The sequence below is a fragment of the Suncus etruscus genome, chromosome X, assembly GCF_024139225.1.
Source record: "Suncus etruscus isolate mSunEtr1 chromosome X, mSunEtr1.pri.cur, whole genome shotgun sequence".
NCBI classification, from domain to species: domain Eukaryota; kingdom Metazoa; phylum Chordata; class Mammalia; order Eulipotyphla; family Soricidae; genus Suncus; species Suncus etruscus.
Window position 1 is genome coordinate 70,180,643 of NC_064868.1, and position 25,491 is coordinate 70,206,133.

At 38.8% G+C, this 25,491-nt stretch overlaps 1 protein-coding gene across 1 annotated transcript in view; it reads left to right on the plus strand.

The window, feature by feature from the left end:
* DRP2 (dystrophin related protein 2) overlaps positions 1-25,491 on the plus strand; it is a 123,346-nt gene that overhangs the window by 61,775 nt on the left and 36,080 nt on the right. The window contains exons 3-10 of the mRNA XM_049766650.1: positions 190-353; positions 1,998-2,154; positions 17,261-17,381; positions 20,856-21,124; positions 21,376-21,522; positions 22,194-22,272; positions 24,694-24,754; positions 25,059-25,120. Of these exons, the coding sequence (XP_049622607.1) occupies positions 190-353; positions 1,998-2,154; positions 17,261-17,381; positions 20,856-21,124; positions 21,376-21,522; positions 22,194-22,272; positions 24,694-24,754; positions 25,059-25,120 (1,060 nt within the window). The remainder of the gene's footprint in view (positions 1-189; positions 354-1,997; positions 2,155-17,260; positions 17,382-20,855; positions 21,125-21,375; positions 21,523-22,193; positions 22,273-24,693; positions 24,755-25,058; positions 25,121-25,491) is intronic.

Sequence of the window (25,491 nt, forward strand, 5' to 3'; positions counted from 1 at the left end):
GTGACATCTGCTCTATGCCAAGAGCAGATATTGTAATAAACAGAGTGATGTAATGGGTATTTTTTTTCATCTTCAAACTGAACTTGTGACCATTGTGCCACCTTGTTCACACCTTTACCATCCTTGACTTGATATAGAACACCATGGTCCACACATCAGTGATCACAGGATGTCTCTGTTTCTGTCCAGGTTAGAGCTGCTGTAACTGCCCCTAAACCTTCTCAAGATGGTTCTGGGGTTCCCTGCCTAAGCCCAAAGCTATTCAGAGTGTCCGTTGGTGCAGCTGGACCTCTGGAGCCACCAAGCATGAATCTGTGTTGGAATGAAATAAAAAAGAAGTCTCAAAACCTCCGGTAAGGCTTGAATCCTAGAAATGGGTACTTTCAAGGAATGGACTCAAATGGTCTTTGCCTGCTGCATTTTGTCATTCTCATCTAGGATTGTGTGTCATTCTTTTGTCAACTTCTCCATCTATGTCACCTTTCTTTCTTGATCTGACACTAGAAAAAATATCCTGGGTCAGAAATAGAAGACTTGCACTGGAGCTAGCTTCCAATAGCAATGGCACCTTGTATAAGTAGTTTGAGTTTTCTGAATGTCAGCTTTTATTTGTTTGACCTTGGGTTTTTTTTCTTCAAAGAAAAGAGCAAGTGGAGGGGTTGGAGTGGTGGTGCAATGGCAGGGCATTTGTCTTGCATGCAGCTGACCTAGGACAGATGGCGGTTCAATACTCCAGTGCCCCATGTGGTCCCCCAAGTCAGGAGTGATTTCTGAGCACAGAGCTCAGGGGTTCCTGAGCGTCACTCGGTGTGGCCCAAAAACAACAACAATAAAAACAAGTGTAGGAGTAATTTTTGCCCTATCTCATGGTATAGTTTGAAGAATAAAATAAGTCATAAAATGCCATCTGAACTTGAATGCAATGATATATAGATGAACCTAGGTTTATTCCCCCCTTTTCCTCAACTGTCCTCCATCATGATAGTTCTCATCTGCTCACTTTCCCATCCTTTCATTATCTTTCCTCCCAGCCATTGGTAATTGACTTAATTATTTTTCCTTAAACTAAGACAAATTAATAATATCCCAATGGTAATCTCTATATTGTTTATTTCTTTCTTCATTCCATGTCCATTTGTATAAATATGCAAGCCTCCCACACACAACACACATTTTTCCTATCCACTTCTAATTATCACAGACAACATTCCTGTATTTTTGTGGTTTGTGGTAGGCATGAGGCATCCTGGCAAAGGTAAAATAATGCAGAATGTAAAGTTAGATAGTTCAAATTATACTCTCTCAGAAACTGGCTATCTCATAAAGTTGGTTTGAGAATTAGTGAAAGCAATAATATAGGTAAGATCTACCTTGATTTAGGTAAGAAGTGAACAATGAAGAGTCACTTTGTCCAAATGAGGCAGTTGAGTCTATGGGTGTACATAAACTAGAGTGGCCTTCAACATCCTACTTCTTGGACCTCATCTTATGGTTCATTTGTGTGGCAAAGCAAACAGTTATTATATGATGTACATTTTTATTTATTTATATAAGACCCCCAAGTGAGATATTTAATTCATTATTTGAAATCCTTGAACATTTCATATTGATCTATGCCTTTGTACAAATTAAGGCCCATGCTCATGTGCCCTTTCTACTCATTGTATTATCTCCTGCTCAAATGACGGGCTCTGATAAGTCTCTGTGGATGGCCAGTTTGACATGATAAATTCTTCCAGGGCAAGTTTAAATTAGATAGTTGGCACCCCTAACAACTTTGCTCAGACACAGTTGAATTAATTGATGTCTGACAAGTAGCCCATTCATGCAGAGAGGCCTCAGGATCCTCTGTAAGTGGCCAAGGGTAGACTCAATGAAAGTATATTCCATTTAATGCTTTATATCTATTAAGGCTCCACATAAGTAGTTGCTTGAGAAAAAATATGTTTACCAATTGAAAAGTTTGAAAAATCACCAATCTTACTCATTTTATGCAGTGCTCGCCTAGAGGCCTTCTCAGACCACAGTGGAAAGCTTCAGCTCCCGCTCCAGGAGATTATTGACTGGCTCAGCCAAAAGGATGAAGAATTATCAGCTCAGCTTCCCCTACAAGGGGATGTGGTACTGGTACAACAGGAGAAGGAAATTCATGCGGTAGGTCATCTGATAAAGGATCTCCTCTGACCCTGACAAATAGGTACACCTCTGCTGTAATAGAAGGCAGAACAATCTCCAACTGGTATTCGTTTAGTACTCTACAGAATAAGGCAAAACTTACCTGTCTAGTCTTCCCAGAAAATAGTGGCCTCCTTTTAAATGCTATCATGATTTTTAATGAAGACACTGTAAAATAATCATAACATTGAAAATCATAGGCCAAATAAGTATATGAAAGTGAATGCCAACTAAACAAAAATTTATATAGGAGTATGTGTGATCATATCAGATACACACAGTAAAAACATGTCAAGATGTGAGGGCCAAAGCGATAACACAGTGAATATGGCACTTACCTTGTACACAACCAACTCAGGTTAGATCCCTGGTATCTCATGTGGTTTCCTAAGCCTGCCAGGGGTAATTTCTGAGTGCAGAGTCAGGAATAACCCTGAGTACAATGGGGTGTAGCCCCAAACCAAAACAAAATCATGCCAAAATGTTCACATGTGGGGCCGGAGAGATAGCATGGAGGTAAAGCATTTGCCTTACATGCAAAAGGACAGTGGTTCGAATTCCGGCATCCCATATGGTCCCCCGTGCCTGCCAGGGGCGATTTCTGAGTGTAGAGCTAGGAGTGACCCCTGAGCGCTGCTGGGTGTGACCCAATACCAAAGAAATAAAAAATAAAAAAAATAAAACCTTCACATGTGGGGCTGGCGAGGTGCCGATAGAGGTAAGGTGTCTGCCTTGCAAACACTAGCCTAGTACGGACTGCGGTTCGATCTCCTGGCATCCCATATGGTCCCCCCCAAGCCAGGAATGATTTCTGAGCATATAGCCAGGAGTAACCCCTGAGCATCAATGGGTGTGTCCCCCCCCACAAAAAAAAGTGGGCCCGGAGAGATAGCACAGCGGTGTTTGCCTTGCAAGCAGCCGATCCAGGACCAAAGGTGGTTGGTTCGAATCCTGGCGTCCCATATGGTCCCCTGTGCCTGCCAGGAGCTATTTCTGAGCAGACAGCCAGAAGTAACCCCTGAGCACTGCCGGGTGTGGCCCAAAAACAAAACAAAACAAAAAAAAAGATGTTCACATGTTTAGTTCTAAGTGCTAAAATTCTTTAAAATGTTTCTTCATACATTCCTAAAATTTCCATTATTTCTATGATATACATTATCTCTGTTAATATAAAATAAACATAACATATTGTTGTAAAATTAATACAAATGTACCAGAAAAATGATAATTATATCAGATACAATTGTTACTAGAGATGATTATGTAAACAGAAATAATAGCTATGTGACCAGAATTAGCATTAGATAATACTATTATGGTTATCATTGCCTGAAAATGTATCAAATTAATAATTTGTTCACCTCACATTTACTTGTTATATAATTATTATTTATCAATAAATTATGAATATACAATGATTTATAATATATTAAGAATAAATAGTAAAGTCATTCCATAGACTATATGGAACAAAAATTACAGAAAATAAAAAAGAGTAAATATTATATGATTCTATTTATAAAAAATTTGAAAATAGGCAAAACAAATCAGTTATTACAAATCAGAGCAGTGATCAGCTATGTAAAAATGGATGAGACTGGGGCCAGTGAGGTGGCGCTAGAGGTAAGGTGTCTGCCTTGCAAGTGCTAACCAAGGAAGGACTGTGGTTCGATCCCCTGGCATCCCATATGGTCCTCCCAAGCCAGGGGCGATTTCTGAGCACTTAGCCAGGAGTAACCCTTGAGCATAAAATGGGTGTGGCCCAAAAATAAAGACCAAAATATTTTTTTAAAAAATGGATGAGACAGGGGGCCGGGCGGTGGCGCTGGAGGTAAGGTGCCTGCCTTGCCTGTGCTAGCCTAGGACGGACCGCGGTTCGATCCCCCGGCATCCCATATGGTCCCCCAAGAAGCCAGGAGCAACTTCTGAGCACATAGCCAGGAGTAACCCCTGAGCGTCACAGGGTGTGGCCCAAAAACCAAAAAAAAAAAAAAATGGATGAGACAATGACTGTAAGGGGCCAAGAGAGAATTCTAAAATGCTGCTAGACTTCTGGATTTATTTTCTTGGGAAAGTAGGCCATACATAGCAGTAATCTAGGATTACTCCTGGCTCTATGGCCAAAAATACACTACTGGCCATGCTCAGGGAACTGTATCTGATTCTGAGAATTGATCCAGGTTGACCATATGCAAAGCATATGCCCTACCTACTGTACTATTACTCTAGCCCAGTTCTGATTTTTGTCTATTTGTTTATTGTTAATTTGTTTTTATTTTAATACTGGTTACTGAGATGGAATTACTTCATGGAAACTCATTAGCATGTACATTTTCTTTTTATTTAAAAACCATGATTACAAAATTGTTCATGATTGGGTTTGAATCTTATAATGATACCAACCTTCACCCATGAACATTTCCCACCACAATGTCCCAGTTTCCCTCCAGTTTTCACTCCGTGCCTGCCTCTGGTGAAGGCATTTTACTTCTCTAGCTCCCTCTCTTTCTCTCTTGCTTTTCTTCTGTCCAGATATTGTGGCTTGTACTATTGATGATGGAGTGTTGTGTTTGATACTTTATTTTTGCTTAACACGCAGTTACTGTCCAGAGTGATCAGTTTTAACTATCACTGTCAGAGTGGTTCATTCTCTACCAGGGGTCTCAAACTCCCTTTACCTGGGGGCCACAGGAGGCAAAGTCGGGGTGATCCTTGAGTGCAAAGTCAGTAGTAAGCCTTGAACATTGCGGGGTGTGACCCAAACAACTAAAACAAAACAAAACAAAAAAGATTCCTCTAGGGCAGGGCCACAAAATGTTGTACGGAGGGCCATTTGCGGCCCACGGTCCGCGAGTTTGAGACTCCTGCATGCACTGCTCCACTATTTCTGGCATATAATATATACTGATCCTCCATATACTGGTCCTCCTGGCCTTCACCTCTATTTTATCTAAATATTATTGCCATCTATAATTTTCTCATATCCCATAAATGAGTGAGATAATTGTATGTTATTACCTCTCCTTCTGACTCACTTTACTCAGCATAATACTCTCCATATCTATCCATGTATAAGTGAATTTCATAAGTTCATTTTTCCTAACAGCTGCATAGTATTCCATTTTGTAAATGTACCGCTATTTTTTCAAACACTCATCTGTTCTCTGTTACTTGGATTGTTCCCAAATTATGGCTATTGTAAATAGGGAGTGTGATGAACATAGACATACAGAGGACTATTCTGCATTGTGCTTTGTGTTCCCAGGGCATATATCTATGTGTGATATTGGTAGATCATATTGAAGCTCAATTTATAGCTTTTTTGGAGGAATATCCTTACTGTTTCCCAAAATGTCTGCACTAGATGGCATTCCCACTAACAGTGAATGAAATTCTCTTCCTACCCACAATCGAACCAGTACTGGTAGTTTTTGTTCTTTGTGATGTGTGCCAGTCTCTGTAGTGTGAGGTGATATCTCATTGTTGTCTTGATTTGCATCTTCTGATTAGAGATACAGAGTATTTTATGTGCTTTCTTGCTATCTGTATTTCTTCTTTGAAGAAATGTTTGTTTACATCTCTCCATTTTTGGATGAAGTTAGATGTTTTTACTTTCTGGCCAAGCTGTGCAAGTGTATTATATATCTTAGATATCAATCCCTTATCAGATAGTTATTGGGTATACAGTTTCTCCCATTATGTGGTAGTCTGTGTATTTTAGTCATCTTTCCTTTGAGGTGCAGAGCATCTCAGTTTAATATAGTCCCATTTGTTTATCTTTGATTCCACATGCTTGGACAATGGTGTTTCTTCATTGAAGATGCCTTTAGCTTCAATGCCATGGAGTGCTCTGCCTGTGTTTTCAGAAATATAGCAAGGTTTTTAATCCATTTTGAATTGATTTTGGGACCAGAGTTAAAAAGAGATCTGACTTAGAATCTGTACAAAAACCAGAATCTCTAACGACAGAAACTTGACCATGACAACCATGATTGAGAACTTTTACTGGGACCACAAAGAAAGATTTGGGATTAGACAATTTAGCATGCCCAGATGCTTCATGGGTTAGGTATCCCTGTTTTTAGGCCAAAAACATCTTTTGTTGTACCTATGCAAAACAAAACAACATACCAAAAAATATAAAAATTCCAAAAAAACTGCCCTATACACTTTTATTCTTTTCTCTTTTATCTTTTAAATAGAGGCTCCTGTCTTTTTCATAGAAACTTAGGACACAGATTACTTTTTCTACCACATATTTGAGCATTTTCTACAAAACTAAGAAGAAAGGAATACATAAAGGCTGGGGCCCAGGAGCCACGTGGTCTCAGATTGGGGAAAAATAAGTAAAGGACTAAATTTCCACACCAAAGTCAATGACAATAGACTCAAGGAACCTAAACTTTAACCATCTAAACTTAAATGGGCCTGTTATACTGGCAGACCAGGTGGTGGTATAGGATGCATTCTGGTACATTGGTAGATGGAGATTGACACTGGTAGTGGGAATGGCCCTGACACACTGTATATCTGAAATTCAACTATGAAGGACTCTTGTAGATCACAATTGTTTCAGTAAAATAAAATAAAAGGTCTTTGTTCATTTTTTTGCATGTACCTAGCCAGTTTTTTTCCAGCATCACTATTGAAAGAGACTTTCCTTAATCCACTTTGAATTTCTTGCCACTTTATCAATTATTAATTGATCAAATACCTGCCAGTCTCAGAATGTTCAAGGATGTTACATTGATCTGAGGGTCTTCTTTATTCCAGTGCCGTGCTGTTTTAATGACTACTGCTTTATAATAGTTTGAAATTGGAGAATGTGATGCCTCCCATTTTCTTTTTCCTAAGGATTACTTTAGATATTTGTGGACATTTATTTTTCCAAAGGAATTTCAAAAGTTGTTGAAAATGTCATGGGTATTCTTACAAGGAATGCATTACTTCTATACAATGCTTTAAGAATTATTGTCATTTTATGATGATAAGCCTCCCAATCTATGAGTAGGTATATGTTTCCACTTCATTGTGTCTTATTTATTGAAGTAGGAATTTATAGTTTCATTTGTATAGATATTTAGCCATTTTAGTTATGTTGACTCCAAAATACTTGATTTTTCTAAGGAACAATTGTAAATGGTATTACTTTTATATAAAAAACCATGAATCTTAATGTATTAATTTTGAAGTCTGCCACAGATCTATTGTTTCCAACAGGTTTTCTGGGGAGTCTTTTGGATTTTTTGTAAATATAATGTCATGTCATCTGCAAACAGTCTTCCTTTACTATCTGGATGCCCTTGATATATTTTTCTTGACTGATTTCTAGAGGAACTTGACTTTGTACTATGCTGAATAGAAATAGCAAGAAGGGACAACCTTGTTTTGTGCCAGCTCTGAGAGGAAAATATTTTAGTTTTTCCCATTGAGTATAATGACTTCAATGATCTGTAATACATAGCTTTTACTATATTTAAAAAAGTTCCTTAAATTTCCATCTTGTTAACCAGTAGAAATGCTGTAAAAAAAAAAAGAAAAGAAAACTACAGAAGAATATTCCTGATGAACACAGATGCAAAGATCCTCAACAAAATCTGGCAAATAGGATCCAACACCTCATCAAGAAGGTCATACATCATGACTAAGAAGGTTTAATTCCAGGAATGCAAGGATGGTTTAACATATGTAAATTAATCAACATCATAACAAAAAAAGAAAAATAAAAACCACACAATCATATTAGTAGATGCAGAAAAAGCATTCATAAGGTCCAACAGTCATTCATGATAAAAATTCTCATCAAGATGGAAATGGAAGGAACTTTGCTCAATATAGTCAAGGCCATCTACCACAAGCCAATGGCAAATATTATTCTCAGTAGAGATAAACTAAAAGCCTTTCCTCTAAAATCTGGTATGAGACAAATCTTCCCTCTCTCACCACTGCTATTCAACATGGTGCTGGAAGTTCTTGGCATACCGATTAGGCAAGAAAAAGATATCAAGGGTATCCAGATAGGAAAGGTAGAATTCTAGCTCTCACTGTTTGCAGACAACATGATACTATATTCAGAAAACCCTAAAGACTATCAAAAAGCTTCTAGAAACAATAGAATCATATAGCAAAGTGGCAGGCTAAAAAATTAACACGTAGAAATCAATGGCCTTCTTATATAGCAATAATGATAGAGAGGGGCCAGAGAGATAGCTTCGATACAAGGCATTTGCCTTGCATCAGCAGGACGATGGTTCAAATCCCGGAATCCCATATGGTCCCCCGAGCCTGCCAGGAGTGATTTCTGACTATAGGGCCAGGAGTAACCCCTGAGTGCTGCCACATGTAGCCCAAAAACCAAAAAATAAATAATGATAGAGAAAAATAGACATTAAAAAAACAATCCCACTCATATTAGTGTCACACAAGCTCAAATACCTTGGAATAAACTTAACTAAAGAGGGGAAGGACCTATACAAAGAAAACTACAAAAGCTTGCTTCAAGAAATAAGAGCAGACACAAGGAAATGGAGACACATACCCTGCTCATGGATTTAATATCATTAAATGGGCTGGAGAGATAGCACAGCGTTGTTTGTCTTGCAAGGAGCCAATACAGGACTTAGGTGGTTGGTTCGAATCCCGGCATCCCATATGGTCCCCTGTGCTTGCCAGTAGCTATTTCTGAGCAGATAGACAGGAGTAATCCCTGAGCACTGCTGGTGTGCCCCCCCAAAAGAAAACAAAAACAAACGAACAAAAATATCATTAAAATGGTAATACCTCTCAAAGCATGTACAGATTTGATGAAATACCTCTAATGGTACCCATAACGTTTTTCAAAGAGATGCATCAAACAATTCTGAAATTCATTTGGAACAATTAGCACTAGGAATAGCTAGGGAAACCCTTAGGAAAAGTAACCTGGGAGGCATCAATTCCCCAATTTTAAATTGTATTACAAAATAATCGTCATTAAATAAAGCGTAATATTAGAATAAAGATATACCCACAGATCAATGGAATAGACTTTAGTATTTAGAGAATGTTCCCCAGAAATACAATCAATTAATTTTTAATAAAGGGGAAAGAAATGTAAAATGGAGTAATGAAAGCCTCTTTAATAAGTGGTGTTGGGACAACTGGTCCCCAGCTAACACCAAGCACATAGGTCAAATCCAAATGGATTTAAGACCTTTATATCATACTTGAAACCATAAGGTATATAGAACAACACATAGGCAAGACACTCCATGATATTAAGACTAATAGCATCTTCAAGGAGGAAACAGTAATCTCTAAACAAGTGGAAGCAGAGATAAACAAATGGGACTATATTAAGCTGAGAAGCTTCTGTATATCAAAGGAAATAGTGAGTAGGATACAAAGGTCACACACAGAATGGAAGAAACTTTTCACCCAATACCCATCAGATAAGGGGCTAATATCTAAGTATATGACAGAACTTAACAAGAAAAATATCTAACCCCATCAAAAATGTGGAGAAGAAATGAACAGACACTTCCTCAAAGATGAAATACAAATGGCCAACAGCACATGAAAAAATGAGCCAAGTCACTAATCATCAGGGGGATGCAAATCAAAACAACAATGAGGTGTATCATCTCATGCCACAGAGACTAGCACACACAAAGAACAGGAACAATCTTTGCTGGTTGGGATGTGGAGAGAAAAGAACTCTCATTCACTGCTGGTGGGAATGCCATCTAATCCAGCCCTGTTGCAAATCAGCCCTTGATGAGGTTGACTGATGGAGGGATGGAGGATGAGGCCTTTCTCCTCCAACTCGGACCATGCGTCTGTTACCCTGTTCAGCCAGCGGTTCTGAGGTGAATGTGGTGGGAAGAAAGCCAACAGGTAGTCAGGCTTCCAAAGAAAATAGCTCATTATTCCGTGAAGAGGCTGAAGCCAAAAGGCCTAAGAATAGGCCCCAGGAAAAAAAGCCCCTCACCTTCCACAGACCCTTGCTTTTATGCCCCAGAATCAGGTAACACCCAATGGTGGGATCAGATACCACCCAATAGTGGGAGCAAAATCAGGTACCACCCTAGGGTGGGAGCAGAATGCCAGGTCACACCCTAGGGTATGGCACAATCACTAACAGGGTAGGGTCAGTAAGATAATAATCCCATAAAAATGTTTACATATACAACAGAGCCCCTATGGAAAAAATACTGAAAATTTAACTCCCAGATTATCCAGCTATACCACTCCTAGGGATATTCCCTAGGAACACAAAAACACAATGCAAAAATGTCTTCCTCACACCTATATTTAATGCATCATTATTTACAGTAGCCAGAATCGGGAAACAACCCAGATGCACTTCAACAGATGAATGGCTAAAGAAACTGTGGTACATATACACAATGGAATATTATGCAGCCATCAGGAGAGATGAAGTCATGAAATTTTCCTATACATGGATGTACATGAAAACTATTATGCTGAGTGAAATGTCAAAGGGAGAGAGATAGATACAGAACAGTCTCACCCTCATTTATGGGTTTTAAGAAAAATAAGGACCAGAGAAATAGCACAGTGTTAGGGCGATTGCCTTGCAGGTAGTTGATTCAGGACCGAACTTTGTTTGATCCCTGGAGTCCCATATGTTCCCCTGAACCAGGAGTGATTTCTGAGCACATAGCCAGGAGTAACTCTTGAGTGTCACAGGATGTGGCCCAAGAAGCCGAAAAGAGAAAAAAAAAAAAAGAAAATGAAGAGACATTATTGTAATAATGCCCAGAAACAATAGAGATGAGAGCTGGAAGGAACGGCTCACGATATGAAGCTCACCACAAAGAGTTAGAGAAATAACCACACTAACAACTATCATGACAGTGTTAATGAGTGAGAGAAGTAGAATGCCTGTATAATACAGGCAGGGGGTGGGGGAGGAGGGAGATGGGGAGCATTGGGGATGGAAATGTTGCACTGGTAAGGGGGGTGTTCTTTTTATGACTGAAACCCAACTACAAACATGTTTGTAATCATAGTGCTTAAATAAAGATATAAATAAAATAAAATAAAATTGATCTTGTAAAAAAATTCCATCTTGTTGAGAGTTTTTACCATTAATGAGTGCTGGACCTTTTTAAATACTTTATCTGCATCTATTGATATGAATATATGAGTTTTAGGTCTCTTATTGATGTGGTATGTTGTAGTACTAACTTTTATATGTTAAACCATCCGAGCATTCTGGAATGAATCAACTTCAGTCAGTCATATTGTATGACCTTCTTGAGGAGTTATTTTTCTAATTTGTAAGTATTTTATTGAGGATATTGGCATCATCAATGTTCAACAAGCATATTGACCTATAATTCTCTTTTTATGGCTTCTCTATATGCGGTTGATAACAGAATAATTTTAGCTTAATAGAAAGTATTTAGGAATGTTTCTATTTCTTCAGTTTCATTGAAGATCCTGCAGAAGATGGAAGTAGTTCCTCTTTAAAGATTTGAAAGAATTCACTACTGAATGTATCTGGGCTTGCGTTTTTATTTTTAGGAGCGTATTGATTACCCTTTCAATATTTTTTAATCATGATAGGTATGTTCTGATATTCTAGATTAACTTGATTAATCCTTGGTAAGTTATAGGAGTCCAAAAATTTATCCACTTCTTCTGGTTACTCTTTATGTAATTCTTGATTATCGTTTTGATTTCTGCAGTAAAATACCTCCCCCTTTCACTTGTGATTTGGTTTATTGTTTCTTTTCTCCCGTTGATTCTTGCTAGTGTTTGGTTAATGTTGTTTATTTTTTAAAGATCCAACTTTTACTTTCATTGATCTATTGGATTGATTTCTGTTTGTCCATTTTTTATTCATTTCTGCTCTTAGTTTTATTATTTCTGCTTGCCTACTTCCTGCTCATTTTGCAAAATATTTTTCAATTTACTTTTTTATTAGTATCTTTATTTAAACACCTTGATTACAAATATAATTGTAGGTTGACTTTCAGTCATGTACAAAACACAACCTTCACCAGTGCAAAATTCCCATCACCAATGTCCCAAATCTCCCTCCTCCCCACCCTACTCCCACCTGTACTCTAGACAGGCTTTCTACTTCCCTCATTCATTCACATTGTTATGATAGTTCTCCGTGTAGTTATGTCTCTAACTGCACTCACCACTTTTTGTGGTGAGCTTTATGTCATGAGTTGGACCTTCCAGCCCACCTCTCTTTTGTCTCTGAGAATTATTGCAAAAATGTCTTTTATTTTTCTTAAAAACTATAGATGATTGAGACTATTATGCATCTATCTCTCTCCCTCTGGATTATTTCATTCAGCATAATAGATACCATGTACATCCACGTATAGGAAAATTTCATGACTTCATCTTTCCTGATGGCTGCATAATATTCCATTGTGTATATGTGCCACAAATTCTTTAGCCATTCATTTGTTGAAGAGCATCTTGGTTGTTTCCAGAGTCTGGCAATTGTAAATAGCACTGCAATAAATATAGGTGTGAGGAAGGGATGTTTGAATTGTGTTTTTGTGTCCCTAGGGTATATCCCTAGGAGTGGTATAGCTGGATCATACGAAAACTCACTTTGCTGTTTTTTGAGAAATCTCCATATTGCTTTCTATAAATATTGGACTAGAATTTAGAGGAAAGGCTTTTAGTTTTTCTCCATCGAGAATAACATTTGCCATTGGCTTTGCCATATATATATCCATAAATAAAATGATATGAATTGTATAAACTATCTTCTCCAGCCATTAGGCACTGAAAATAGAAGCGAATTAAAAACTGAAAAGAGAAATAACTTTATACTTGAAATTGAATAGCTCACTACTGGATCAAATGGATCAGAGATGAAATCAAGGAGGAATCAAAAGATTCCTCAAAAGAAATGGCAATGAAGACACAAATTATCAGAATTTGAGGGACACAGCAAAAGCAATATTATAAAGAAAATTCATAGATATGCAAGCATTCATAAGAAAATAAGAAAAGACCTATATTAATAACTTAATTTTACAGTTTACAAAATTAAAAAAATCCTTTCCTCTATGTTCTGGTACAAGACAAGGCTGTCCTTTCTCGCCACTCCTATTCAACATAGTACTGAAAGTACTTGCTATAGCGATTAGGCAAGAGAAAGATATCAAGGGAATCCAGATAGGAAAGGAAGAAGTCAAGCTCTCACTGTTTGCAGATGACATGATACAATACTTAGAAAACCCTAAAGACTACCAAAAAGCTTCTAAAAACAATAGATTCATATAGCAAGGTGGCAGGCTACAAAATTAACACACAAAAATCAATGACCTTTTTATACACCAATAATGATAGGGAAGAAATGGACATTAAGAAAACAGCCCCATTCATTAGTGCCACACAAACTCAAATATCTTGGAGTCAACTTGACTAAAGACATGAAGGACCATGAGAACAAAGAAGAGAAAAGAAAAGAAAAAGAAAAGGATAGAGTCTTTCATCATGTTTCCAGAAGTTCTGCAGTTGTCCAAGTTAGACCTCTGGAAATAGAGATCTTGGTTTTTGTACAACTCCTAGGCCAAACCCTAGGCTAGGGTCTTTCTTATTGATCCCAGGTTTAGTTCTGCCCAGTCATGGTTGTCCAAGTCAGCCTTCTATAATTAGTGATCTTGGTTTTTGCACAGATCAAAGGATGACGTGTCTTCTGATTTCATCTTAACATTAGGTGATGAGATAGGACAACCTGCTCTTAAATAGAGTTGTTGCCGTTTCCTCATTGTCAGGATGTCATATAAAACCTGGCTCAAGTTGGTGCTAGAGCAGCATTAGGAATTTCCCAAGGGGAGTTTGGTTCCTGGTGCTGTTTCAGGGAACTGTGTGGGATCTATGTCTGCCACCATACTTTTTTAAAGGAATTTGTTTGTTTAGAGGATTGTCGTTCAGCCTTTGACTTTGAAATTGTGTTTTCTCTGAATATTAAAATGTATTTCTTGAATGAGGGAAGTAGAAAGCCTGTCTCGAGTACAGGTGTGGGTGGGGTGGGGAGGAGGGAGATCTGGGAAATTGGTAATGAGAATCTTGCACTGGTGAAGGGGAGTGTTCTTTACATGACTGTAATCATACAACTTCAATCATGTTTGTAATCACGGTGTTTAAATAAAGATAATTTAACAATAAAAATGTGTTTCTTGTAGGAAACACAATATTGGATTCAATTTCAATCAATTTTGCCACTCTGTGCCTCTTGATTGACGCATTTAGTCTGTTAACATTGAGAGATATTATTTTCCTGAGATTTTGTGCCATCTTTTTATAGATGTTTGGTTTTGTGGAGTCTGTCTTGCCTTAAAGTAGACTCTTCAGTTTTTCTTTTAATGCTGGCTTTGGTATTAAAGATTCTTAATTGTTTATCTGTGAAGCAGTATATATTTCCTTCAAACCTTAATGAATGTCTGGCTGGGTGAAGTGTTATAGGCATTCATTTCATTGAATTTTTCAATATATCTCATCAAGGTCTTTGGATTGTATGGTTGCTTTTGAAAAACCTGCTTTAAATCTTAAAGATGTTTCTTTGAAAGAAATTTTACTTTGCTGCTTGATGCTTTGGGGTTTTTTTTCTATATCTGCGATTTTCATCATTGTGACTAGGAAGTGATGTGGGGTGCTTTTCTTTAGGTCTCTTTTAGCTGCTAATCTTTGAGCTTCCAGATTGTGGGCATATGCACACTTCAGGTCTGGAAACTTCTCAGCAATGTTGCTTCTTCATAAGGATTTTCTTCCTACCTTTCTGGGCCCTAATGATTTGTATGTTGTTCCGATTGAATTTATCCCAATTGTATTTTGTTGCCTGTTTTCTTATTTTTAGGACTTTTCATCTTCTGTTCATTTATTTTAAGGCTCTTTTCCAACTTCTTCAGTTGTATGTAGTTGTTAATGCATCTTGTCTTCCATATTACTGATTCTGCTCTCAGAAGTTGTTTTCCTACACTTGAGGCATTCCAGTGAGTTTTTAATTTTACCTACTAAGTTTTTCAAACCTGTTATTTCAGTTTGAAGTTTTCTCATTTCTACTTTCATATCCTCTTGAGCTTTACTGGCTGTTTGTTCTATATGTTCCATGATTTCTTTGGATTCTTTGAACATCTTCTACATTTCCTCTCTAAAGCCCTTATAAGAGAGGCTATATAGGTGGCTGATGTAGTTGAGTCAGAGCTATCACCTTTATTTATTAAGTGTGATAGAGTTCTGCATTGTCTTCCCGTTTTGACCTTGCAGTATGGTGGTGTTTCATATGTGCTGTGGTGGGGTTACTGTCCTAAAAGAAATTTGCAGCTATGGAGGAAATCAGAGCAGTCAATCTTCTCTTGATATAGTAGCCTGAGTTCACAATGGGCCTTTTGATTCCAAAAGCTACCCTCTGTTATTGCAGCAGGTCACAATATCCATTCACTGTCGGTGTCTGGCCTTGCCTGTCTCCAGGCCATCTTTTCTCTGGTGCATAGACCCTGTTCAAAATGCAGGCTGAATCTGAGGCCTTGTCTGAGTCACCCTGGAGGTATGATCTAGGCTTTGCAAAAGGATGTCTGAAGTAGAGTGGCTCTTTAGCTTCACTGTCACTGCTGGCAGTTGTGTCCAAATACTGGGCCCTTCTGCCACACTCAGCCTTTCCCCTGCTCCCTCCCTTGGCATGAATATCAGTGTTCTGCAAGCTCAAGGAGCAACTGAGCCTGCAGCTTTGAGTCCCAGGTCTGAGTCTGGATAAGGCCACACTGCTTCTTTTTCTCACTGCTGTCTCTGAGGCAGAGTTTCACAGCCACCACAGACCATATATCCAAGTCATAGGGCCTTTCCCTTTCACACTCCTTTGGTGTTAATAGCTAAGTCCCACAAGCTTGGCCCACAGAGCCTGGTTTGTAGGTCTGAGTCCTGCTCCCTGGCAATAGCACACCACTTCCTGGTCTTGCTGCTGTCTCTTAGGTGGTGCCTCACTCTCATATAGCCCAACCAAGGGTTTTTCCCTTCTCACTCTCTTGGCACTAATGTCTGAGTCCCAAAAGCTTGGCTGTGAAAATGGGTCGAAGCTGCATTCCACAATTCCCAGTCCTACCACATGACCCAGGCAGGAAGAGACTCAATGCCAGACTCTTCTTTGGGATCACCGCTGCTTCCAGTATGGCCTTTGTTGCTTACCACTGCTCAGCATCCATATTATTTTTTCCAGTAATCTCCCTTCAGGCTTCATTTTCAATCTGGTGATAAGCTGTTGCTTCTTCTCCAGGAATCTGGAGCTCTGCTGCCAAGCTGAGGAGTTCTGAGAGTTTTACATTTGAGGTCAAATGGGGATAAGCTCCTCTGGGCATCTCTGTTGCTGCAGCTGCTACTGCTACCACAGTCTCTCAACCATTTTCTCCACCTTTCCACTCACACAGCTGAAAAACTCTGGTGTCGCTAGCGCTCAAGCACTTTCTCGACAGGGAAAGTTGGCCACAGTGCTTGTTGTGGTGCTCACTGAAAACCTCATGTTATTGCGGTACCAAACAGCAGAAGAGGGGGTTACTTTCCAAATATAGCTAACTGCTCAGACCAATGCTTGACAGCATATTAGTCAAATTAATCTAAAACCAAATTTGCACAGATACTTTTGTTTACATTTCTTTGTCATGCCATATAGTGAGCATTTACCTGGTGCCAATTGCTGAATCAGTCAACCAGACAAATCTAGCATGAACAATTTTAATTGGTGAACTCTATATAAATTTCTCAAAATTAATTTATAATATATATACAATTTGCCAATAATAATTTGTTTTCCCTAAACTCCATCCACGTGACTTTCTGAGTCTTCCTAAGAACCCAAGAAGCCCAGCCCCAAGTACCTGCATTTCTCTGTCATCTTCACCTTTCAGTGCCCAAGTTATTATTTTGTCTTTAAGAGGTGCTTCCCTCATTTTATCTGGGCAGCATGGATAATAAAATAATACTAAATAATAATAATAATACTAAAAGATTGAGTTGCACTGGAGAAACTAATGACTATGAATTGCAGGACAGACTTCAAAGAGATTGAAAACCTCTCCTTTTCTGTTAACTATATTGCTAAACTTCACAGGCTTTCATGGAAGATGTCAAGTCTCGGGGTCCCTATATTTACTCTGTGTTGGAGTCAGCTCAGACATTCCTGTCCCAGCATCCATTTGAGATATTGGAGGAATCTCATTCTGAGAGCAAAGGTTAGTAATCTTCCCCTTTTCCCTCCTTCTGGATTTATGAGTCATTGAACATCTTCCTGCCCTCCCCAGTCTCATTTTTCTAGCTTTTATCTAGAAAGATAGCTTTGTCCTAGGATTCCCATATTGGGGATGAGCCAAGTTGGTACTGAAAGATAAAGCAAAGAGAATATAGTTCAGAATTGAAAATATCAACGTGTAACCCAAAGATGCATTTGCTTCTCTAGAGCATCATGTTTGGTCCTATAATGTAATGTGGAAAGACAAAAAATTCTGTGCATTAAACTCATTTAGTGAGCAAAAGTAATAGTGTCTCCTTTAAAAACAAACTGTTTAGGGACCAAAAACTTGTACGGCAGATGGGGTGCTTGCATGGCACACAGCTGATGTGGATTCAGTTGCTAACACCACCTATGGTCCCCTGAGCCCCCCTGGGAGTGCTTCTAATATGGCTAGAAGGAAGCCTTTAGCACAATTAATTATGTCCCCAAAACCATACTGTTGATTCCAACCAATAAGAAATGTGTGACCCTGCTTTAAGGATTTTTAAAACCTTTTTAAAACTATTCACGCCGGCGAGGTGGCGCTAGAGGTAAGGTGTCTGCCTTGCAAGCGCTAGCCAAGGAAGGACCGCGGTTCGATCCCCCAGTGTCCCATATGGTCCCCCCAAGCCAGGGGCGATTTCTGAGCGCTTAGCCAGGAGTAACCCCTGAGCATCAAACGGGTGTGGCCCCCCCCCCCCCACACACACACACAAACTCTATTTAGTTTGTTGATGACTTTTGAGAAGAAATTTTATTGTATTTCCTTGACACTAACCCTGTTGCTTCTGGACCCTTCTATCAGTAGACCACTCTAGGTCTAGATTGCAAATAATTTAGCCAAATAACAGTGGGATCCACCCAACTACAATCATATTTGTAATCAAGGTGTTTAATAAAGATATAAAAAAAACTCTCAACAACAACAAAAACAGTGGGGTCCATAGTAATTAGTCTCAGTGATAACTCAATAAAACTTATCATCCAGAAAAAGTCCCTAGCTTTCCAAGAATGGCTGCAAATAGCTTAAATCCTTTCTTTTTTTTTTTTTTTTTTTTTGGTTTTTGGGCCACACCTGGCAGTGCTCAGGGGTTACTCCTGGCTACATGCTCAGAAATAGCTCCTGGCAGGCACGGGGAACCATATGGGACGCTGGGATTCGAACCAACCACCTTAGGTCCTGGGTTGGCTGCTTGCAAGGCAAACACCACTGTGCTATCTCTCTGGCCCCTTAAACCCTGTCTTAATTGAGCATCTTATAAAGCTCTTGGTCCTCCCTGTTTAAGATGTTCCCCTCAGGAGGAAAATTTTTTTACTCAAGTTAATTCATAATGAATCTGAAATAAGACAAGTTCAAAGAAAACAATTTTCAGGCTTTCGACCAACTTCTTAAGGAAGGAAATGAAACCTACATTTAAGGAATTTATGTGAAAATCAATTAAGTCACATCAACCTCCTGGGAGGAGACTTCGTAGTAAAATTCATCTGTCTCTTGATAGAAGTGGGCAGCAAGCACTAATGCAAAATCATATTCCAGTGTCATATAAATAAGACTCTGGATATTTTCCTTGCTAAACCTCTTTGTTATTCCCCCCTTTCCCTGATATCCCAAACCATCAGAATCTCCTTGAAAGAATATAGCTCAGTACCTCAAGCTTGCTCTGGACTCTTTCTAAGCTCTATTCTGAGCCATCTAAAGGCCCTTTTTCACTGTAGATTCATAAAAGAAAAACTGCCAGGATCACTGTTAGGAACAAACTTTGCAAGTAGCACCATGGTTTTACACTATAAATCACGAGACTATCTTTTAGATCCTTCTCCACGGAAGATCACAAACAGCAAGATAGATGGTGACAACCAGAGTTTGACCCAAGAACTCATGTTTGCCTTACACCATTAAGCAAACTCCTAGACACATCTTGTAAGGTGTTTTTTCTCTTTTATTTAATTTTCTTTACATTTAGTCTTCACAAATATTTGTAAAATGAAGCACTATTTTAGAGAGGAGAGAGTAAAGACACAGAGAAAAACAGTAGATTACAAATTGAGTGAACTAATAATTTATAAAGTAGGGATACTTTTTATTTGGTTTCAATTGGGGGCGATATCCAGCAGTGCTCAGTACTTACTCCTAGCTCTGTGTTTAAGGGTCACTCCTAGCAGGCTTGGGAGACCATATGGGCTGGGTTTCTTGCCTTCATGTACTGACAGCTCCATCATAGTTGCATTATATTCAGACCAAAGTTTTGTATTTGTCCTAGGGAATAGATCTTTCTATTTCATTTTTACTTTTTTAATTACACAGTGCAAGTTTTACTTATATTTAATAGTTCAACAAAAGATTTTTTATTTTTCTAATGTCTTTATTTAAACACTGTGATTACAAACATGATTGTAGTTTAGTTTCAGTCATACAAAGAACATCGCCTTTCAGTAAAGTGTTTTTATTTGTTTGTTTGTTTGTGGGCCACACCCTGAAGTGTTCAGGGGTTACTTCTGGCTCTGCACACAGAAGTTTCAGGGGATCATCTGGGGGGGGAGAAGAAACTGAACCCAGGTTAGCCATGTGCAAGACAAATGTCCTATCCACTGTGATATCCCTCTCGACCCTTATCTTTTAAATCTTTTAAGTCAATATTTGCCTTGTCCATTTAAAAATATGAGGAGGGACTGAAAAGATACTACAGCAAGTAAGTACTTTCTTTGCATGTGGCTGACCCTGGTTCTATCCCGGGCATCCCATAGGGTCTCTCTAGTCAACCAGGAGTCATTGCTGAGTGCAGCAACAGGAGTAACCCCTGAACACCACTGGGTGCAAAAAATGAGAAAATCTAATTGTCATTCAATAATATATGGAAAATAACAAATGAGTATATAGAGTGATAATATTGTATAATACAACCTAGTATGGATAAGAGAAACAATAAACAAAATTAGTGAACTGCATTAATGCCAGTGGACTGGTTGTGATATTGAACTATAATTTTGCAAGGTATTTCTATTTGAAAAATTGAGTAAAGACCACATAAGATCCCTGTATTATATCTTATAGTTGCATGTGAGGTTTCAATACTTTGAAATTAAATTTGGGTGTAAAAATACCTGAATATGCAAAAGAGATTCAATTATAAAATATATACATTTGTGTGTATTGATGTATATACAATATGCATGCACACATATTTTATAAATGTCTTTCTTTTTTTTTTTTTTGGTTTTTGGGCCACACCCGGCGGTGCTCAGGAGCTACTCCTGGCTGTCTGCTCAGAAATAGCTCCTGGCAGGCACGGGGGACCATATGGGACACCGGGATTCGAACCAACCACCTTTGGTCCTGGATCAGCTGCTTGCAAGGCAAACGCTGCTGTGCTATCTCTCCGGGCCCTATAAATGTCTTTCTTTCCTCTCTGACCTGACTTCCTGTTTGCTCTTAAAGATACCTCTCCCAGAAAGCGGATACATAATCTTAGCTGCTTTGTGTGGAAGCAGGCAACAGTGGCTAGTGAACTATGGGAGAAGCTGACAGCCCGCTGTGTAGACCAACATCGCCACATTGAGCGCACCCTCGAGCAACTGTTGGAGATCCAAAGAGCAATGGAAGAATTAAGATCTACTCTATCTCAGACTGAGGAAGTGAGAGGAACTTGGGAGCCCATTGGGGATCTCTTTATAGATTCTCTCCCTGAGCACATTCAGGCTGTTAAGGTAGGCCCACAACTTCAACTGACTTTAATCTTCTGAAGACTTGAAACTCCCCTGAGATCCTATAGAATTCCTGATGCTGAGACTTCATTGTTGGCTAGACTACAACTGTACCTCTCCCAGTATGTGCTATATATGTGTGTGGTTTACTTAGCTTCTCCTCTGTCGTTTTACTATCTTATTTAGATAAATGACTAATGGTTCCTCTTTTCCACTTTTTTTTTTGCTGTGGGATTTGGGTCTTGGTTTTACAGCTATTCAAAGAAGAATTATCTCCCATAAAAGATGGAGTGAAGCTAGTGAATGATTTGGCCCATCACCTTGCCATTTCTGATGTGCACTTATCAATGGAAAATTCCCAGGCCCTGGAACAGATCAACATCCAATGGAAACAGCTGCAGGTACACATAAGCCAAGAAGACAAGTGTTCCCCATATAACCAAGTTTGGTTGTGGCTCCTCCAATCCCAAGAGAAATAAAGGATAATTGAAATGGTACCTAGATAGAGGAAAATAAAATAGATATAGGGCCAGGAAACTGGATTCTTTTTTATACATAAATCACTCTATTTACTTATTTGTTTATTTATTTATTTATTTTGGTTTCCGGACCATATCCAGCAGTGCTCAGGGGTTACTCCAGGCTCTGCACTCAGAAATCACTCCTGGCAGGCTTGGGGGACAATATGGGATTCCGGGAATCAAACTTGGCTCCATCCTGTGTCAGCTGCATGCAAGGCAAACACCCTACACCCCGCTGTGCTATCTCTCCAGCTCTAGGAACTAGACAACTAAACTGATGATATGAGATGATATATGTATAGTTGATCACTAAGAATAGACTGAGTGACTAAGCAACAGAAGAAGACACAGTGGCTTTAGAATTTAGGCATAATTTCATGACCCTTGAAAATTATTCTAATTCCTATGGAGGAATTAGAATTGAGTGATGATGAAAAAAATTGAAATAAATTAAGCATGAGCCAATGAGAGAGTTCATGAGGATTCCCAGCAATTCCATACTCAATATCTAGAACAGGTCATTTCTGACTTCATTCTTGTTCTTTCTATAGGTGTCAGTTGCTGAGAGACTCAAACAGCTCCAAGATGCTCACCGGGACTTTGGGCCTGGGTCACAGCACTTCCTCTCCTGTATGTAAAACAAACAACTTTTTACTTAGCAAGACCTTGGCCATCTTCCCAGAGGATATACTGTTTTCCAGTGAGGGCTTGGTGGAAATACAGTATACTTGGGCTTCTTTAGGAAATCATAAGGATAATATAATGTAGTATAATGGCTTAAGGGGCAGTATCTCAGGGCCATGGATGGAGCTCAGATGTAGAGCACTGGTTTTGCATGCATGCATGAAAACCTGAATTCTATCACTATCACCACAAAAATTAAATAAAAGGACTAGTTCTGATTCATATATCCTTAACATAATAGCTTTGCAAACTTTACAAAAATAGCTTAACATTTCTTTTTTTATTTTATTTTGTTTTGTTTTTGTTTTTGGGTCACACCCGGCAGTGCTCAGGGGTTACTCCTGGGTCTAGGCTCAGGAATTGACCTGACAGGCATCAATAGTTTGTTGTTTTTTTGTGTGTGTGGTTTTTGGGTCACACCCAGTAGTGCTCAGGGTTACTCCTGGCTCCATGCTCAGAAATTGCTCCTTGGCAGGCACAGGGGACCATATGGGATGCCAGGATTCGAACTGATGACCTTCTGCATGAAAGGCAAATGCCTTACATTCATGCTATCTCTCCAGCAGCTTAACATTTCTGACTTTAGTTTTTCTGTCTATAAAGAGAAGAAATATTACCTCGATTATAGGTTTGTAAGAATCAGATTAAATTTTAACAATGATATATATTTTCATTTATTTTTGTTTGAGGGAGCATTCTTGATGGTACTTAGAAGATTACCCCTTGATAAATACTCAGGTTTCACTCCTAGTACTGCCCCCAGAGCCCAGGTTGTGCTAGTGATTAAACCCAGGACTCTTGCAAAGCATGTGATTAGATTGTTGAGTGAGCTCTCTGACCATCAACAACATTTTTACTCTTTGAAACAATGTGACTATAATAGTGAGCAAAACAGACAGAAGTATTTATATTTATAGATTTTATATTAATATAGTGGGAAAAGCCAGAACATAGATTATATATATATAGAGAGAGAATAGGGTCATCAAGTGTAGAAGAGTAGTTGAAAACTGAGCAGAAACTTCAATGAAAAGAGAAAATAAGCTATATATATATATATATATATATATATATATATATATATATATATATATATATATATATATATATATCTGAAGGAAGAGCATTCCAGGTAGTGAGAAGCTACTCCCAGAACCATAAAGCAGAGATGTGTTTGAGAAGCAGCAAGGAGGTCCATATGGAAGTGAGAAAGAAGGGGAAGGAGTGGGTTATGGTAAGAACTTTTATATTATCCTAAATTGAAGGGAAAAAAAAACCTTTGGAGTGGCTTGATCATAATAATGACATGACCTAACTCATGTTCTTATAATATCTGTGTGTGAGGGAACAAGAGTGGAAGTAGAGATACCCAATAAGAAGTAATATTAGGGGCCGAAGAGATAGCATGGAGGTAGGGCATTTGCCTTGCATGCAGAAGGACAGTGGTTCAAATCCTGGCATCCCATATGGTCCCCTGAGCCTGCCAAGAGCAATTTCTGAGCATAGAGCTAGAAGTAACCCCTGAGCACTGCCGGGTGTGACCTGAAAACCAAAAAGAAAAAAGTAATATTGCCATAATCAAGATCAGGGATCCTGGTAACCCAGGTCAAGGTTGTAGAAGTGGAATCAGTGGGAATATAGAAATATATAATTATATGTGTATACAAGATATTTAGCCTAGTATCTAGCACATGGTGGAAGAATAACAATAGCAGTTAGAACTCTTGTTTATTGTTTGTTAGCAGTTAGACCTGCTGATGACTCTTATTTTTTTAAATCAATCTTTATTTAAGCACCATGATTACAAGTATGTTTGTAGTTGGGTTTCTGCTGATGACTCTTGTACCCAGGAAAACTGCCCCGAAAACATTGGCCAGGCAATTGAACTTCTTTTGGAACATTTAGAAAATAAAAGTTTGAAGCAGAGAGATACTCTTTTCTAGAGTTCCATATAAGAGAAATTCCCCCTATTGTATCACAGGAATAAGAAGCTTGACATTCTAGTGGAAGGACTTTGAATCCCAAGAGTAAATTAGTGTCTGCTTCCTGTCCACATAGCACTTCAGTTTCCTGAAGCTAAGGGAACAGAAATAACACCTTGTTCTGGGAGCAGATGGTCAGATTGGCTAAGGTCAGGTATTCCTGTTCATGGATTTGCTATGTCTCTGGCATATGAAACTGTCAAGCTCTTTTCCTTCCCTTTCCCTAGCATCAGGGGAAAAAGTATGTTTGTAAGAAATTTTTGTCCAACTCCACACAGGCTGTTTGGCATATTCTTTTAGATTTGACCACATTTGGGGAGTTGAAATGGGGTTCTTAAAGAGTATTAGTAGTTAGCTTCTTTCTCTTTCTTTTCGTCACTACCAGCTTCTGTTCAGGTTCCCTGGGAAAGAGCAATTTCACCCAATAAAGTCCCCTACTACATCAAGTGAGTGACCATCTAAATCAAAAGTGTGTCAGTAAATTTCCCATCCCATTACTCACCTATCATTTTTTTCCTAACCATCTCTGTCACTCCTATTCTGTTGGGATTCCTCTATAGTCCAGCTTTTCTCCTACTCATCTTATTAACTCTACCTGGGTGAATGTTAACATGTGTGCTTTGGGATTTTCAGGGTTCACCCTCAGATTCTGAAGCATCTGCATCCAATATTTCACTCATGGTGTTTAAATGGTGTGGGCAGAGGGTGGGGAAGTATGAAAGCTGGTGCTATTCATATTTTTATTTGAAGCCATCAGGCTCAGACCACATGCTGGGACCATCCCAAGATGACCGAGTTATACCAAACCCTAGGTAAGAATGTTGGCCATCTGCGTAGCGTGAAGAGCTACGAAGTATCTTTTGTACTGTGAAAATAATAGCAAGTTCCATTTCTACATACAAATTGGGGTATAAATAAATGCCTTGTCTTTATCTAGGAGCCTGCCTTCCAGTCCTCTCTGAGCCTACCTCAACTGCAAGCTCTAAACTTAGCCTGGACCATTTCATTATCACATTAGGGAATTCAGCTTATTTATATTAACCAGATTTTTTTAAAAAAGATTTTTAAAAAGGTTTTTGGGGCCAGAGCAGTGGCGCAAGCAGTAAGGCATCTGCCTTGCCTGCGCTAGCCTAGGATGGACTGCAGTTTGATCCTCCGGCGTCCCATATGGTCCCCAAAGCCA